At 39.8% G+C, this 18026-nt stretch overlaps 1 protein-coding gene across 2 annotated transcripts in view; it reads left to right on the top strand.

Annotated features, from left to right (window-relative positions):
* unc-13-4A (BAI1 associated protein 3) overlaps positions 1-18026 on the top strand; it is a 595010-nt gene that overhangs the window by 492747 nt on the left and 84237 nt on the right. For both annotated transcript variants that reach the window (XM_073987488.1, XM_073987489.1), the window contains one exon: positions 17381-17678. In XM_073987488.1, the coding sequence (XP_073843589.1) occupies positions 17381-17678 (298 nt within the window). The remainder of the gene's footprint in view (positions 1-17380; positions 17679-18026) is intronic.

Genomic DNA, 18026 nt, shown 5'->3' with positions numbered 1-18026 from the left:
TCACTCCACTTAAAATCGGCGTATGATTATTATTGATATTATTTGTTAACAATACGTATCATTGAACGATAATTCATACGCCTTCTCTTTGCTTAAACAACCATCTAGTCTTATACATATTGTGTTTCATTAGCTTAAAGCCAAAACAATATTTTGCATTGCGTGCCAACCCTAATGGCTGTGGCGGGCTTGTTTGCAACAACAATTTGCAAAAAATATCCTTTTTATCCGTTGTACAAATTTTCATTGCGTGTTCGCCGTTATTTAAGTATCTGTTGATTGTTTGCCAACAACAACAACAAAAACAACCATAATAAAAACACATGCATGTTGCAAATTTCCATTCATAAAACACGTCTAATTTACTTTGTTGGCTGGCTATTTTCCAGAAGACCCAGCTAATGATAAATGGCCTGATGTCAGGCTAAACACGAATTACGGCGTTTAGCGTAAAATTACATTCGCGCCAACGTCAATTAAACAAGTTCTGCCAATCGATGTTCCTTGTCGTGTTAACTGTACATGGTTTTTTTTTTTTGTTTTTGTTACGCTGCTAATTAAGTGCAAATGAAAGTGTTGAACTTTATGAATATTTAATAAATCTTAAATGTCGAAAAACGATGTGGAGAAACTTTGCAAATATCCGGTAATGAGAAAGGTTTATTTCTTAAGAGTAAGGTAGGGAAGTGAATTAAACATGGCAAAATTATAGATTTAGGTTCAGTTTTATTTAAAATGTTCACTCAAGATCAGCTAATTTTTACTCAAGATCAGCTAATTTTAGTTTTTAAATTTTGGGTTCGGGCCAATCCTTGGAAAAATTACCTTACTATGGAAAAGTGTCTACTTACTTACTTAGCTGGCCCATTACAGAACATTTGTTCTATAGGCCGAACTAAGAAAATCTGGTCAATGGTGGACTTGCCAGGTCTAAAGCCGCATTGGTATGGTCCAATTATCTCGTTGACCATTGGCTGTAGTCGTTCGCACAATATCCCTGACACGATCTTGTAGGCAATAGGGAGTAGACTTATGTCTCTATAGTTAGAGCATACAGTCTTATCTCCCTTCTTGTGGACGGGGCACAGGATACTCAGGTTCCAATCGTCGGGTACTCGTTCTTCCTGCCAGTGCTAACTAGCTGATGAATACACCTTATCAGCGTGTCGCTTCCGGTTTTGAACAGCTCGGCTGGTAAGCCATCGGCTCCTGCTGCCTTATTATTCTTCAGCCGATTTATTGCTGTCTTTACCTCATCTTGGCTGGGCGGTATACATTCAATACCATCTTCTGGGATTGGGACTGTGGTATCTTCGTCGTCTTCGCTGCTATTGGGTACCAACAGTTTTGAAAAATGTTCTTTCCATATCCTGAGTACACTATCTGTATCAGTTACTAAATTACCTTGCTGGTCTCTACAGGAGGATGTCCCAAAGCCATCAGTTTGATGCTTGACTCTTTGGTAGAATTTTCGGACTTCATTCTGGCTCCTGTACATCTCGATTTTTTCACACTACCGCTTTTCCATCTCTCTATTTTTCCTGCGGAAAAGACGTTTCTCCTCTCTCATTTTCTCCCTGTATCTCTCTCGTGTGCTACGCGTTGCTACGGATTGTAAAGTAGCCTTATATGCCGCATTTTTCTCTTCAGTGGCAGCACGACACTCCTCATCATACCATGGATTCACTGTGGAGACTGAATTTCCCGACTGTTGGGCCAAAGATATTCTCCTTTCCAATTTTGGCATTAAAATCGCCTAGAATGATTTTAATGTCATGGGCAGGGCAACGGTCATATGTTACTTCTAAGCGCTCGTAAAATATATCTTTGGTCTGTTCGTCTTTGTCTTCAGTGGGAGTATGAGCGCAAATAAAACTGATGTTGAAGAATTTAGCTTTTATTCGAATTGCAGCAAGTCTTTCATTCACTGGGGTGAAGCTGGATACCAGATGTTTTAGCCTCCGACTAACTACGAATCCGCAACCAAACTCATGCTTTACGTCATGGCAGCTATAATACAGTGAGTCACCTTTAGGTGTTGTTGTGACGCCTTTCCCAATCCATCGTATTTCCTGTATGGCAGTAATATCGGTCTTGTACTTTTCAAGTACGTCTGCCAATGCGAAGACTGAATCTTCTCTATAAAGAGTGCGAACATTCCAGGTGCAGATTCGCAGATCATGGTCCTTAAAACGTTTGCGGGGTTTGTCAACTTTAGAGGGGTTTGTTTTTCTTTTCTTTCGTTTTTTCATAGTAGGCTGTTTTTTCTAGGGGAGGGTTACTAAACCGACGCCCAAACCCAAGTTTCTAACGTTCTTATGGGTGAACGCGCGGCACATGTTAGCTAACTACCTTTAACGTGTGTTAAAGGCAGTTCCCCAGGTGACACCACGGGGAGGTCAGTGTCCACTTGGGATGAAAGAGGGACCAAGATAAATCCTGGGCTTTGCCATGTTAAAACCGGTCAGGACCGGTATCTATTTTTTGGTATCTATTTTTTGAGTTGCCGACAATATCGGTAACATTAAAACGAAAGTTTTCATTAAAGTTGACAACACTGTTGCTATCGTTAGAATTTTACGACTCCCTTTTTATTGGACACTAACGAATCGAATAATATCGTTAATTAGCGAATTTATAAGCATTTTAATTGTACCGATATTTGTCGTTAACTAAAAACAAGTGAGCCAAGGCTAAAGCCGGGTCGGAGCCGACTATGTGATACCATACACCACTACCCTTGTGCAAAAGCTTTTCACTGGTAAAATTCAGAATATTAAAATTAGGATAGCTTAGCGCCTTTGCTCTGAATGTCTTCATTAATACAGGTCAATTTTGTTGAAAAGCATTTAAGTGCATCGTCAGTACAACTCAAATGAAAACAATGGAAAAGTGGTATGTACGCCAACCATCAGTAGGCTTATTTCTCTGTGAGACCCCCATCAACCGCCAAAACTTCGTGAGGATCCGATCAAAATTCCGACCTGTATTGTGATTGCACCAAAAATGGAAAAAGGGGAGCATTAACGACTATTGCGATATCTCTGTTGTTTGACCACCTATGACAACCTCAAATCGTAAAGTTGATATTTTCTACTTTCCTTGCCAGGTTTTGCTTTCGATATACCTTGTAACGTGACCGTTTCATACAATTCTCACATGTCATTCGACCCGCATTGATATCCAACCCACCTTAATATTTCCATTATACCGTCAGTACCAAACATTCATACAAACTTACCCCATATTCAATAGTGGCCTATCATCCATCATATAGCTTATGTTGGATTCAGTGCAGTCAACTACAATCCCATTCAATTATAATTCTCATTCACTTCGTGCAACCACCCCAATATGAATTCTGGTTTTATTCACCCAGGTCGTCGTTCACCAGCCGAACAAAGTATGAACAGACGTGTGGCTCGTCCGCAGTCTACCATAATAGTTAGCTACGATTCGACCCAGCTCATAGCAAGCTCTCAGCGCTTAGCACGCTCCTAGCTCTTAGCAAGCTCACAGCTCTTAGCAAGATCCCAGCTCATAGCAAGCTCTCAGCGCTTTCACGCTCCCAGCTCTAAGCAAGCTCTCAGCGCTTGCACGCTCCCAGCTCATAGCTCATAGCAAGCTCACAGCTCTTAGCAAGCTCCCAGCTCATAGCAAGCTCCCAGCTCATAGCAAGCTCTCAGCTCACAGTCAGCTCAAGCTCAAGCTCATAGCCAGCTCCATGCTCTTAGCCAGCTCCCATTAACTGACGACTACCGACAGCAACCCGAATACGACAGAGCCGAGCCACATACCCGACGATTGCCAACGAGCCGACAGCAACACGAATACCACAGGGCCGAGCCACATACCCAACGAGCCGACAGCAATCCGAATGCCACAGAGCCGAGCCACATACCCGACGATTGACAACGAGCCGACAGCAACCCGAATACTACAGAGACGAGACACACACACGACGATTGTAGACGAACTGACAGCAATCCGAACACAACAGAGCCGAGCCACACACCCGACGACTGCCGAGTTGACAGTCACCCGAATAGCCTACAACATCCGAATACATCAGAACCGACGCAAGCATACACGATTGCCATCAAGTCAACAACAACAACAACAACAACCCGGCTACCATTGAGCCCACATCTAAAACCCGATCACCATCGAGCCGATTACAACAACCATTTTGTCATCTATCCATTGGTTATCTAAGATACACCTCATCCATATTCCTCACACATATTGTTCGTCTATCAAACACCAAGACTTTTATAATAAACATTGAAAATGTAAACACTCGTGTTTTACTTAAGGTTTGTGGGTCCTTAGGTCGACCCTGGCAGCGACTGAGCTTACCTCAGCCCTAAACAAAACCACTCGTTATAACCTCTTACAGAAGAGCGAATATCTCGCTACGCCAACTTGCTTTACATCATTGTAAAGATGGGATTTTCTACTTTCATAGTCAGATTTTCTTTTGGAAGGTCCCCAACCAAAGCTGTGATATCCGTCATTATTATTAAATCGCAAAAATGAAAATGTGTGTTCTATTAGCGGCTATTGCGATGTCTTCGTTGTTTGATATTTGCTACTTTCATTAGCAGGTTTTGCTTTTTTTGCCCTTATAGAAGCGGAGATATTTGCTTTGAAATAAAATATTGACTTTTTCTCCAAATAAGTTTTTTTTGCCTATTCCGACCCCTGAATATTATCCGGCCATCAACAATATCAATAGGCTTCTTCCTCTGTAGGACCCCAATTAACGCCCAAAATGTACAAAAAAATGTGATGTATTATCCACTATTGCGATATCTCCGTTATTTGGCCACCTACGCCAACCTATTTTGCTCCATTGTAAAGATAAAGGTCCCCAACCAAAGCTGTGATATTCGTCATTATTATTAGAATCGCACTAATGAAAAGTTGGGTTCTATAAGCGGCTATTGCGATATCTTCGTTATTTGACCACCTACGGTTTTGCTTTTGATATAACCCTTATAGAAGCTGAGATATTCACTTTGAAATAAAACGTTGACTTTTTTCTCCAAATGAGTTTTTTGCCCATTCCGACTCCAGAATATTATCCATCACCAAAATCAATAAGCTTCTTCCCCTATAATACCCTCCCCACATATTGAAGTAGGGTATAAAATAGGCGTGGTCGGGTAATTTTTTAAACCGATACAAGCGTAATTTTTGCAAATATAGCGTTTTTAAAATATCGCATAGGGGAGGTACCCCACATTCTCTGTAATTCAAAAATATGTAACCTGTTTTCGGGGGCCATCCCTGTACATACCATGACAATTTCAGAAAAATCAGTTCAGTAATTTTTGTATAAAAGATTGAAATTAAAAATTAAAGGAAGTGGGCGTGGTCAAATTTCCTTTGCATAAAAACTAAGCTTGGTTATGACGAACATTTCAAAATAAAAGCAAGTAAAAGAGTATCAGTCGGCTTTGCCGACAGAGATGTACCCTCAGCCTATGTCTGGGGTCTTTTAAGAAATTTGTGGGCCTTTTTGGACATTTGAACTTGCTGACAAAAATGTTGATTAGGATTAAAGGTAAAAAGTGTTGCGGAGGAGGTACTTGATGGAAAGGACCGCCATGGTCCATAATGGAAGTGGATCTTATTTGGGGCGTCATATCTTTTTCATAGATATCGCGCCCACTAATCATTTCAGTGGGTCATCGTATAAATTTTGGACCAGTATGCCAGTAAACATGGACTTGTCCACAGAAAACATAATCTCTTTCGAAGCAGGACCACAAGAACACCATCGGTATACATTTACAAACGATCTTCGAACATAGCCTTAACTGCACTTGGTACAAACGTTGAACTATTGTGGGGGAAAAACCCAAGAAGGGGACTTATATGTGCCATTTTAGAAGTCAAACTAACTTTGAACGGGATATTAGGAGACCCAAAGACCAAATTGGTTGTTCAGTTCGGGAGTTATTGTGCTCTTCAGCATAGGGGCATAGGGGTTTTTTACCCCTTTCAAGCTGTTTTCTGTTCTGTTTTCCTCTAAAAAAAACTTTTACCGTCGTAATTGAGGCATCAAATTCAAGTTGCTTCAACAAAAATCAAAGTGATTCGAGAGCAGGCCTTAAAGTGAACTTATCCGAAATTTTGTTTGGGATGTACTCAAAGAAGTGGGAAAATATAGTCCATATTCAAACCTGATCTATATCTGGTAAATATATTAGGGTATGTAAAGTATAGACCAAATCGGTCACTCACGTCAAGTGTTATCGTGACCACAATTTTTCCGAACATTTTTGAACTTTTGTGGAAGGAGTGGACCGATATGGCTTATCTTCGAATTTAAACTAAGTTTGAACAAAATATTGCGAGGGCCAAATTTTGGACCGAATCGGAAAATCTGTTCGAGTGTTATCTTGCGCTCCAACCACTACACACGGTGTCACAGGGCCTTTTTTCGACTTTCAGGCTATTTGCTCAGGAAATATGGACTTGCCCCTGATGAAAGTTGTACCGTCGTATGGAGGGCAGTGAATACAAGTTGTTACAGTAAAAATCAAAGCGATTCGAGAACAGTTCCTAAACTGAACTTTTCCGAAATTTTGTGTGGGAGGTACACGAAGGAATGGACTGTTTGAACCCATATTGGAACTTTATTTAAGTCTGATAGAAATTTCACGAACATTTTCGAACTTATGTGGGAGAGGTACCGGAAGGAGTGGACGGATATGACCCATCTTCGAACTTAAACTATGTTTGGACAAAATATTGCGAAAGCCATATTTTGGACCAAATCGGTTGATCCGTTCGAGAGTTATCGTGCGCTCCAGCCCGACAGACAGACAGTCGGCGGACATGGTTTAATTAACTCCAAATTGTCTGAAACGGATTTCGTCCAAACATACTTGGGGTCTAGAACCATTATGTCGATGAGACACATTTTGCCCATATGAAAGTGAAAAAAGAATTATCCAAATAGGTCCAGGTCTCAACTGATGCCATTACCAAAGAACAACATTTAATTTGTATACCCTCAGCCTTTAGGCTATGGAGGGTATATACACTTTGATACGATGAAAATGTGCCTCATCGAAATAATGGTTTTAGACCCCAAGTATGTTTGGACGAAATGTGTTTCAGACAATTTGGAGTCGATCTAGCCATGTCCGTCCGTCTGTCTGTCCTTCTGGCTGGAGCGCACGATAACTCTCGAACGGATGAACCGATTCGGTTCAAATTTTGGCTTTCATAATATTTTGCCCAAACTTAGTTTAAGTTCGAAGATGGGCTATATCGGTCCACTCCTTCCGGTACCTCCCCCACAAAAGTTCGAAAATGTTCGGAATGTTTGTGCGCACGATAACTCTTGAAGGGAGTGACCGATTTGATACATACTTTGTATAGCGTAAACTTTCTACCAGGGTTATGTGAGGTTCCAATATGGTCTCAATAGGTCCACTCCTTCGTGTACCTCCCACACAAAATTTCGGAAAAGTTCAGTTTAGGGCCATCTCTCGAATCGCTTTGATTTTTGTTTTAGAAACTTGTATTCACTGCTCTTCATACGACGGTACAAGTACCATCAGGGGCAATTCCATACTTCCTGAGAAAATAGCATGAAAGTTGCAAAAAACCCCTATGACACCGTGTGAGGTGGTTGGAGCTCAAGGTAACTCTCGAACGGATCTGCCGATTCGGTCCAAAATATGGCCTTAGTAATATTTTATCCAAACATAGTTTAAGTTTGAAGATAAGCCATATCGGTGCACTCCTTCAGGTACCTCCCCCACAAAAGTTCAAAAATGTTCGGAAAAATTGTTCGTACGGTAACTATTGAAGGGAGTGGCCGAATTGGTCTATTCTTTTCACATCTTAATATATCTACCAGATTAGATCAGGTTCAAATATGGACTATATTTGTCCACTCCATCCGGTACCTCCCATACAAAATTTCGGATAAGTTCACTTTAGGACCTCATAGCGAACCACTTTGATTTTTGTTGAAGCAACTTGCATTCGCTGCCTCAATTACGAAGGGAAAAGTTTTTTAGGGGCAAGTCCATACTTCTTGAGCAAACAGCTCAAAGAGTGCACCATATGTTGTGGCTGGAGATCCACTTCCATAACGGTCAATGTCGATCCATTCCTTTTAGTATCTCCTCCGCAAAACTTTTGATCTTTAATCCTAATCAACATTTTTGTCGGTTCAAACTCCCAAAATTTTTAAAACCCACTAAATACATACGTATTTTGGAAAAAAAATATTTCAATGTACACAGGCTGAGGGTATATCTCTGTCGGCAAAGCCGACTGATAATTTTTTACTTGTTATTTATATAGATAATTATGTGCAAATTATGAACTAACTCGGTTAATGGCTTTGAGAGTTATAGCGAGCATTATTTTAGCGAAAAGCTTTAATCTTTGTGGGAGAGGTACCTGAAGGAGTGGATCGATATGGTTCATCTTCTAACTTAAACTAAGTTTGGACAAAATATTACGGAGATCAAATTTTGGACCGAGGTGGCTAATCCATTCGAGAGTTATCATGCGTTCCAGCCAGCCAGACAGACGGACAGATTTTTGGTGTTTGAATTGTCTGAAACGGATTTCGTCCACACTCACTTAGGGTCTTAAACCATTATTTCGAGGAGGCACATTTTGCCCATATGAAAAGACTAAGAGTATAAAAATGGTTGAGCATTTTTGGTCCAACTTCACAACCAAAATTTAGACCAAATAGTGAAACTTATTACATGCAACGGATTGAAGCACCAGATTTATCGACATCGATACACATAAGACTTCACGTTTGTCACTTACAAAAAACATATCGATCATTCTGTGTTAAAGCGAAGCAATCATCAAGAATGTGGAACGTAAAATCGGTTTGAGGAGCAAACATGGACACCTATTACTACCGACTCTCTTCCACGTATGTCATCAGTCCGGATTAAAGTACAAACGTTATATTTCAGCTACATAACCAAAGATTCCTTTTGAAACGATTGTAACAATGTTAATTAGCATCATTTTTACCACAAGTGTGTTGCACTTCCTCCGACAATTAATTATGTGTATGTACTCGTATGTATGTAAATACTTACTTACAATCTCATTTTCTTCCTCAATAATCTTGAAAGAATACACATACTTACCTTGTCTGTGGTTAAATGAATGAAATGCTGACATTTCATACTTACTGCTTTATAAAGTGCATTATGTAGCATTAATCCATGTTATGTCAATACAGACAACTAAAGACAAATATAATTTAAAGCGATACAAAGTCAAAATAATGTCATTCATTTCTGTTCTGACCATATGTTTTAATTTGCTGATTCTTTCGACAAGGTTCATGTTTTCTTGGAAAACGAATTAAAATGCCAAATTGATTGAAAGGAAGAAAATACGACGCCATATTTCATAAGAACATGAAAAAGAGACAATAAAGATATAAGCCACTAGTCTAGCAGTTCTTCGGCACAACAAATTGCCATAAAATGGTTTTAATTAGTCTTTGTTTAAGTGAAATATGGCATCCATCGTCAATAATTGTGTGTGTCTTTATTAACAAATTTATATTTTTCATTCTTTCAATGTATGGTGGGAGGCATACACCGAGACATGAACGTACATATGTTTACAATTTGTAAAGCAAATCTACAGTTGATTCAAAAGGGAAAGCCAATGGAAATGAAAGAACAAATTTTATAAACCATTTGCTACTAAAATTTCAACACGATCCTAGAAGTCTCCTTAAACATAATTGAAGCGCAAAAGTATTGAAAATTTTCTTATGTGATACCTGAAGGAATGAACCCACAATGATACGCCTAGCACTGCATCAAATTTGGCCACTGGAGTTAGTCACCGTAGGATTTTTTGGGTATGGGATTGCCCAAGGAACAAATTATATCATAGCCATAATAGCTTTTATTTGATCAAATGGAAAAAATTTGGAACGTGTACTTACTTACTTAGTTGGCCCATTACAGAACATTTGTTCCATAGACCGAACTAAGAAAAGATCTCCATTCCTCTCTGTTTTTCGCTTGACTTTTTGGAATACCGCGACTTTTCATTTCTTCATCCACTTGTATGCTCCATCGAAGCTTAGGCCTGCCGATTCTGCGTGCACCGCCATGTGGCATGTATTCATACGCCTTTTTAGAGGGTTCATCATCGCTCATTCTTATGATATGGCCTAGCCAACGCAACCGTTGCATCTCGATACGTTTAAATATATTCATGTCTTCGTATAGCTGATATAGCTCGTGGTTCATACGACGTCGATATTCACCGACAACGCAAATCGGCCCGTAGATCTTTCGAAGAATTTTCCTCTCAAACACACCAAGCACTGCCTTATCTGCTTGCGCAAGTACCCGTGCTTCGGAGCCATACATTAGCACAGGTAGTATCCGAGTTTTGTATAGTGTTATTTTTGTTTGACGAGATGTGGCTTTGTTTTTAAATTGCTTACATAAACCATAGTAGCATCTGTTGGTCAATACAATTCTTCTTCTTATTTCACAACTGATGTTGTTTCTTGTGTTTATGGCAGTGCCGAGGTAGATGAAGTCTTTAACTACCTCAAAATTATAGGTACCATCTTCCACAGTTGATCCGATCTCAATGGATGCATTGCGCGTCGACACCATCAATTTGGTCTTTTGACCGTTTACCACCAGACCCACTTTGTCAGATTCTACTTCGACCTTCCTAAAGGTATCAGTTACTTCCTTTACTGATCATCCCATGATTTCTATGTCATCAGCATAAGCAAGTAACATAAAGCTATTGGTGTAAATTGTGCCATTTCTTTTGACATTTGCATCTCGTATTACCTTTTCCAGCAAACTGTTGAATAGATCACACGAAAGGCTGTCTCCTTGTCTGAAACCTCTTTTGGTACAAAATTCTTCGGAGAGGTTCTTTCGAATTTTAACTGAGGACATAGTATCAGTTAAAGTCATCTTACAAAGCCGAATGAGCTTTGCGGGCATACCAAATTCAGACATTGCATGGAATACCTTTGATCGCAGGGGACTGATGAATGCTGCATTATAATCGACAAAAAGGTGATATGTGTCGATTTGCATCTCTTGGGTCTTCTCCAGGATATGCCGCAGGGTAAATATCTGGTCAATGGTGGACTTGCCAGGTCTAAAGCCACATTGGTGTGGTCCAATTATTTCATTTACCATTGGCTTTAGTCGTTCGCACAATATCCCTGACACAATCTTATAGGCAATAGGGAGAAGACTTAGGCCTTTATAGTTGGAGCATACAGTCTTGTCTCCTCCGGTTGTAAACAGCTCAGCTGGTAAGCCATCGGCACCTGTTGCTTTATAATTCTTCAGCCGGTTGATTGCTGTTTTTACCTTATTTTGGCCGGGCGGTATACATTCTATACCATCTTCTGGGATTGGATCTGTGGTATCATCGTCATCGCTACTATTGGATACCAGCAGATTGAAGAAATGTTTCTTCCATATTCATAGCACGCTATCTGTATCTGTTACCAGATTACCTTGCTCTCTGGTATCCAAGTATTGATTTTGCGGCTGTTTGCATGGAGTGGGCAATATTTTGCCATTGTGTTGTAATTTTATCGGTACAAGGAGTGCTCTCATTAAGCAATTGGTCTAGTTGAGTAGAATATGCTGTGGCTATCTGTTGTGTTTGCAGCCTATCGATGTCCAACTTCCGCGTTGTGTCTGTTCGTGCTTTATTTGCAACGGTTGTTGCAAAAAGGTAGTGGTCCGAATTAATGTTTGCTCCTCGGAACGATCGTACATCCAACACGCTCGATGAATGTCTTCCATCTATCACAACATGATCATTTTGATTACTTGTTCTTTAATCTGGAGACAGCCAGGTGCCCTTATGAATATCGAGATGCTTAAATCTGGTACTGCTAACTACCATGTTTTTTGCAGCTGCAAAGTCTATCAGCCTCTTACCATTGTCAGATGTTTCACTGTGGAGACTGAAATTCCCGACTGTTGGGCCAAAGATATTCTCCTTTCCTATTTTGGCATTAAAATCGCCTAGAATAATTTTAATGTCATGGGCAGGGCAACGGTCATATGTTTCTTTTTAGCCCTCGTAAAATATATCTTTGGTCTGTTCGCCTTTTTCTTCAGTGGGAGCATGAGCGCAAATAAAGCTGATGTTGAAGAATTTAGCTTTTAATCGAATTGCAGCAACTCTTTCATTCACTGAGGTGAAGCTGGATACCAGATGTTTTAGTCTGCGACTACCAACAACCAAACTCATGCATTACGTCATGGCAGCTATAATACAGTGCGTCACCTTTAGGTGTTGTTGTGACGCCTTTCCCAATTCATCGTATTTCCGGTATGCCAGTACGTCTGCCAATGCGAAGTACGTCTGCCAATGCGAAGACTGCACCTTCTCTATAAAGAGTGCCAACATTCCAGGTGCAGATTCGCAGATCATGGCCCTTAAAACCTTTGCGGGGTTCGTCAAATTTAGAGGGGATTTCTTTTCTTTTCTTTCGTTTTTTTTTTTCTAGGGGAGGGTTACTAACCCGACGCCCAAACCCAAGTTTTTAACGTTCTTATGGGTGAACGCGCGGCACATGTTAGCTCACTACGTTTAACGGGTGTTAAAGGCAATTCCCCAAGTGACACCACGGGGAGGTCAGTGTCCACTTGAGATGAAAGAGGGACCAAGATAAATCCTGGGCTTCGCCATGTTAAAACCGGTCAGGACCGTTCCTTGGTATCTTCCATCCCCTACGTCATCCATTTCTTCAGTATAATTATATTTCATGTAAAGTTTTAGTTGTGTACCCCCTCTTTCCCCCTAGCGTATTTTGTTTTAAAGATCAGTAGTAGTCTTAAGTTTCAATTTTCACACTATCAGCTGCGACTTTCTGCTACTTCGGAAATTGTACCCTAAATACTCGTACTAAGGGCACCTTTCAGGGTATTCTTGTCATTTTTTCAAATGTGCCTGTGATACATTTCAGTTTTTTAAATATATAGAAGAGACATTGTGCGGTTTAATTATATGAAGGATACGTCAAAATGTGGTCTTCAATGTACTACGGCTAGAACCATAAATACCGAATATTGGCCGGTCCCGATTTATGAGGACAACATCAAAGGGTGACCTACATTAATCGACAATTTTCTGGGGTGGCATTTCGGCCATTTCGAATTAATAACTTATATAAACCTTAAAAATTCCGAAAATCGGGCGGTACCATTATATGGGGACCATATCAAAACGTGGACCCAATTCAAAAATTTTTTGCAAGAAGCTTTTCTAACACTACAGAATACCGATAGCCAAAGTGTAGCCTATTTCATTGAAAGATGTGGTGAAGACCCCAAAAATTCCGGAAATCAGGGGGTACCGTTCTATGGGGGCCATACCTAAAGTTTGACCTATGTTGAATTTTTGTGGTTCTTTTTGCTTGTGTTGCTAAACTAGCCTTTACTGAAATTTTCGTGTTGATTTCTGCTCAGGAAGTATTTTTGACCGCTCTTCCCATACAAGTTCGACCACAGTGCGAGGGTATGTACACTTTCATAGGGACAAAATGTGCCTCATCGAAATAATGGTTTTAGACCACAAGTATGTTTGGAAGTTGGAGTTGATTTAGCAATGTCCGTCCCTCTGTCTGTGTGGCTGGCTGGAGTGTACTATAACTTTCGAACGGATCAACAGATTCGGTCCAAAATTTGGCTTACGAAATATTTTGTCCAAACTTAGTTTAAATTCGAAGATGGGTTATATCGGTCCACTCTTTCCGGTACCTCCAACACAAAAGTTCAGAAATGTTCAGAAAATTTCTACCAGACATAAATGAGGTTCCAATATGAACTCAATCGGCCCATTCCTTCGGGTACCTCAACCACAAAATTTCGGAAAAGTTCAGTTTAGGACCTACTCTCGAATCGCTTTGATTTTTGTTGTAGCAACTTGTATTCACTGACCACCCCATACGACAGTATAAGTTTCATCAGAGGCAAGTCCTGAGAAAATGAGTTCCTGAGAAAATAGCCTGAAAGGTACAAAAAATCCCCTATGACACCGTGTGTAGTGGTTGGAGCGCAAGAAAACTCTCTAATCTAACGGATCTGCCGATACGATCCAAAATTTGGACTTCGAAAACTTACTTTAAGTTCGAAGATAAGCCAGATCGGTTCACTCCTTCAGGTACCTCCCCAACAAAAATTCAAAAATGTTCGGAAAAATTGTGCGCACGATAACTCTTGAAGGGAAGGACCGATTTGGTCCATACTTTACGCATCCTAATATATCTAACAGATATAGATCAGGTTTAAATATGTACTATATTTATCCATTCCTTCGGGTACCTCCCACACAAAATGGCGGATACGTTGACTTTAAGACCTGCTCTTAACTAACTTTGATTTCTGTTGAAACAACTTGCAATCGCTGTCTCAATTACGACGGTAGAAGGTTTTTTAGTGGCAAGTCCATACTTCTTGGGAAAACAGCCCGAAAGTTGTAAAAAACCCCTATGGCACCATATGTAGTAACTGGAGAGCACAATAGCTCTCGAACTGATAAACCGATTTGGTCCAAAATTTGGCCTTCGTCATATTTTGTCCAAACTTAGTTTAACTTTAAAAATGACCCATATCGGTCCTCTCCTTAATATCCTCCCCCACAAAAGTTCAAAATTTGTGAGATCCTTTGGAAATTTATACCGCTGTCCTGTTAACAGCCAAATTATATATACCGTGGACAAGTCCATGCTTCCTGGCATACTGGTCCAACAGGAGTTCGATAACCCACTGAAATGACTAGTGGGCGCTATATCGATCAAAAAGATACGTCGGTCCATTGCATCCTCCGCAAAACTTTTGAACTTTAATCCCAATGCACATTTTTGTCGGCAAGTTCAAATGTCCAAAAAGTGCCACAAAATTAAGAAAAGACCCTAAATACATTCGATCTGTCCGTAGATGAAAATTCCAATTTACATAGGCAAAGGGTATATACAATGTGCTCAAAAGTAATCCTCCTATCAGAAAATGCTCGCCTCGAAGAGACTGGCACAACACGAGATGCTGCCAGGCATGGCAGACCCCGGAGAGAATATTGCTGCTATAGTTTATGTCAATAATCCTCAGACTCTTTCAGCTCTTAAAGACAATATCCGCCAAGAATGTGAGGACCTATCACCGGAAGTTTTGGCCAAAGTGATGGAAAATGCCATAAAAAGGGCTCAAATGACAATAAACTGTGGCGGCGGCATTTATCTGATATCATATTCTCGGCTTGATGTAAAAAAAAATTAAAAGACCAAATAAAAGACCACAAGAAGAATAAAACTTTTTCATTTTTTTTTTTAATTACAGCCAAAAAACTTCGGATGATTACTTTTGCGCCACCTTGTATTTGTCGGCAAAGCCGACTGATACTTTTTTACTTTTACACAATATTTTGGACAAGTTCGGATTAGGACCTGCTCTAAAATCGCTTTGATTTTTGTTGCAACAACTTGTATTCACTGCCCCCCCCCCCCCCATACGACGGTACAAGTTTCATCAGGGGCAAGTCCATACTTCCTCAGAAAATAGCCTGAAAGATGCAAAAAGCCCCTACGACACCGTGTGTAGTGGTTGGCCTTCGTAATGTATTGTCCAAACATACTTAAAGCTCGAAGATAAGCAATATCGGTCCACTCCTTCAGGTACCTCCACCACAAAATTGTGACCGATGTAATCCATACTTTCCACATCCTAATATATCTACCAGATATAGATCAGGTTCGAATATGGACTATATTTGTCCTCACCTTCGGGTACCTCCCACACAAAATTTCGGATAAGTTCACTTTAAGACCTGTTCTTGAATCACTTTGATTTTTGTTGAAGCTATTTGCTTTCGCTACCTCCATTAGGATGGTAAAAGTTTTTTTAAGGACATGTCCATATTTCTTGGAAAAGCAGCCCGAAAGGTGTAAAAAAACTCTCGAACTGTCCAACCGCTTTGGTCCAACATTTGATCTTCGTCATATAATATCCAAACTTAGTTTCATGGGGCAATACCGGTCCACAACTTCCGGTACTTTTCTCCAATATTTAAAAAATGTCACTAAAATGTTAGGACGATATCACTTGAATGGGGCAACCAATTTGGTCTAAACTTTGGATTTTCTAATATTTTGTCAAAATTTAGTTTAACATCTAAAATGGCCATATCGGTCCTCCCTAAGGGTACCTCCCCCACAAAAGTTCATCATTTGTGTCTTAGTGCAGTTAATCCCTAATCCACATTTTTGTCGGCAAGTTTAAATATCCAAAAAGGGCCACACAATTCTGAAGAGACCTTAAATACATTCGTCGGTCTCGCGGTAGCGTATCCATCGTTTGTGGAAATAATTTCGTCTCTGGATTAACCCTTTATTATCCAACAGCAATTTTCTGCCTCGAATACTATTTATTTTAGAGGGGAGACTTACGGCAAAAGCTTCATTTAAAGTACCAGTGAAATGTTCAAGTGCAGAATATATCAATTCCTTTGTGGTTAATTCCGAGCTAGGAAGATTAAGATTTCGATTTATATGCTGACAATATCGCCTCCAGTTTACATTTTTAATGTAGGATAGAGGTATTTTGGAAACTCGTACTTTAGGGTACGAAAAGTACTAAATGGTACCAAATTTGGTACAATATGAATTTAAGTGATCGGATAGAACAGGAATAGTGACATTTGAAATAATGATTACTATTGGAGTGTGGGATTGGGATACTTTTGAAAATTCGTACTTATGGCTACGAAAAGTACTAAATGGTACCAAATTAGGTACAATTTGGATTTGGGTGATCGGATACATTTGGAATCCTGAAATTCGAAATTAAGATTACTGTTGGAGTGTTGGATAGAGGTAGGTTTGGAAAAGTACTAAATTTGGTACAATTTGGATTACGGTGATCGGATGCAGCTGTAATCCTGAATCGAGATATTTTGGTTGAAAGTTTCTACAATCAGTATTAAACGACAGCTTTACTGGAAGATGATCAGATCTCGTATCGTTAATGATTACAGGTGTGTTGGTTAGAAATATATCAAGTGTTGAACTTTGACAATTTGATTGAGATTGAATGAATGCACTATCATTACTGTAAAGAATGTCAAAACAATATCTGTCTTGTTTTTCGTACAGAATGTTTCCCCAGCAACCAGCTCTGCAGCATCATCATAACTGGTGTCGGCTATTAAAGTCGCCAACTAAAATATAACTTTCAGTTCTAGTATTTGAAAATTGTTGTTTTCTTTTTTTTATTATTGCTACCATATAAAGCCTAAGTATCACAACGAAACAATTCTTTAATTACTATTATTTTTTTCTACCATCCATTTCAATTAGGCTTCTCCGATCCGTACTGCATGCTGGGAATTCAACCGGATGGTGGCCCACCCGTATCACCACTACCACTGCCACCAACCCCACGTGCACTTTCAGCTGATATGAATGTATTCGACAATAATGCCGTCGACTCACCGCCTCACCGAAAGCATAGCTTTCGTTTGAGTTTTAAACGACGCGAGGGTAATCGACGAGAACAGCGTGATTCATTAGGTGGTCCGGTACCAGCCAAATTTATATGCGCCACATCAATAAAACCACATACACTGACGCCCAAATGGAATGAGAAATTTAAGTTGTAAGTAGAAGATGCAAGTCATTTGTTGTTGTTGTTATTGTTGTCTTTAAAGCATACACAATTGAGTAATTGATTTCGAAATAATTTCCTTATAACAAAACTTATGGTAAGCTTTTAGGCAAACACTATCCAAGCATATGTAACACACCCATACACAGACACAAAGATACATTAATTGATTACATATACGGCAGGAAGTATAGCCGAAGAACAAAAGAAAATTCAATTTGTGGTTAAAAGTTTGTTATTTCGTTTATTCTTTGAATAGTTTTATAACACAAAAGGCAATGCGAAGAAGAAAGAGACATGCCAGCCTGCCAGCCTGCCAATCGGTTAGTTTGTCTAATG

This window comes from Musca autumnalis, unplaced genomic scaffold (assembly GCF_047663935.1).
Source record: "Musca autumnalis isolate F117 unplaced genomic scaffold, ASM4766393v1 scaffold_4, whole genome shotgun sequence".
NCBI lineage: Eukaryota > Metazoa > Arthropoda > Insecta > Diptera > Muscidae > Musca > Musca autumnalis.
The sequence above is the reverse complement of the archived record's forward strand: the minus strand, read 5'-3'. Positions and strand labels throughout refer to the sequence as shown.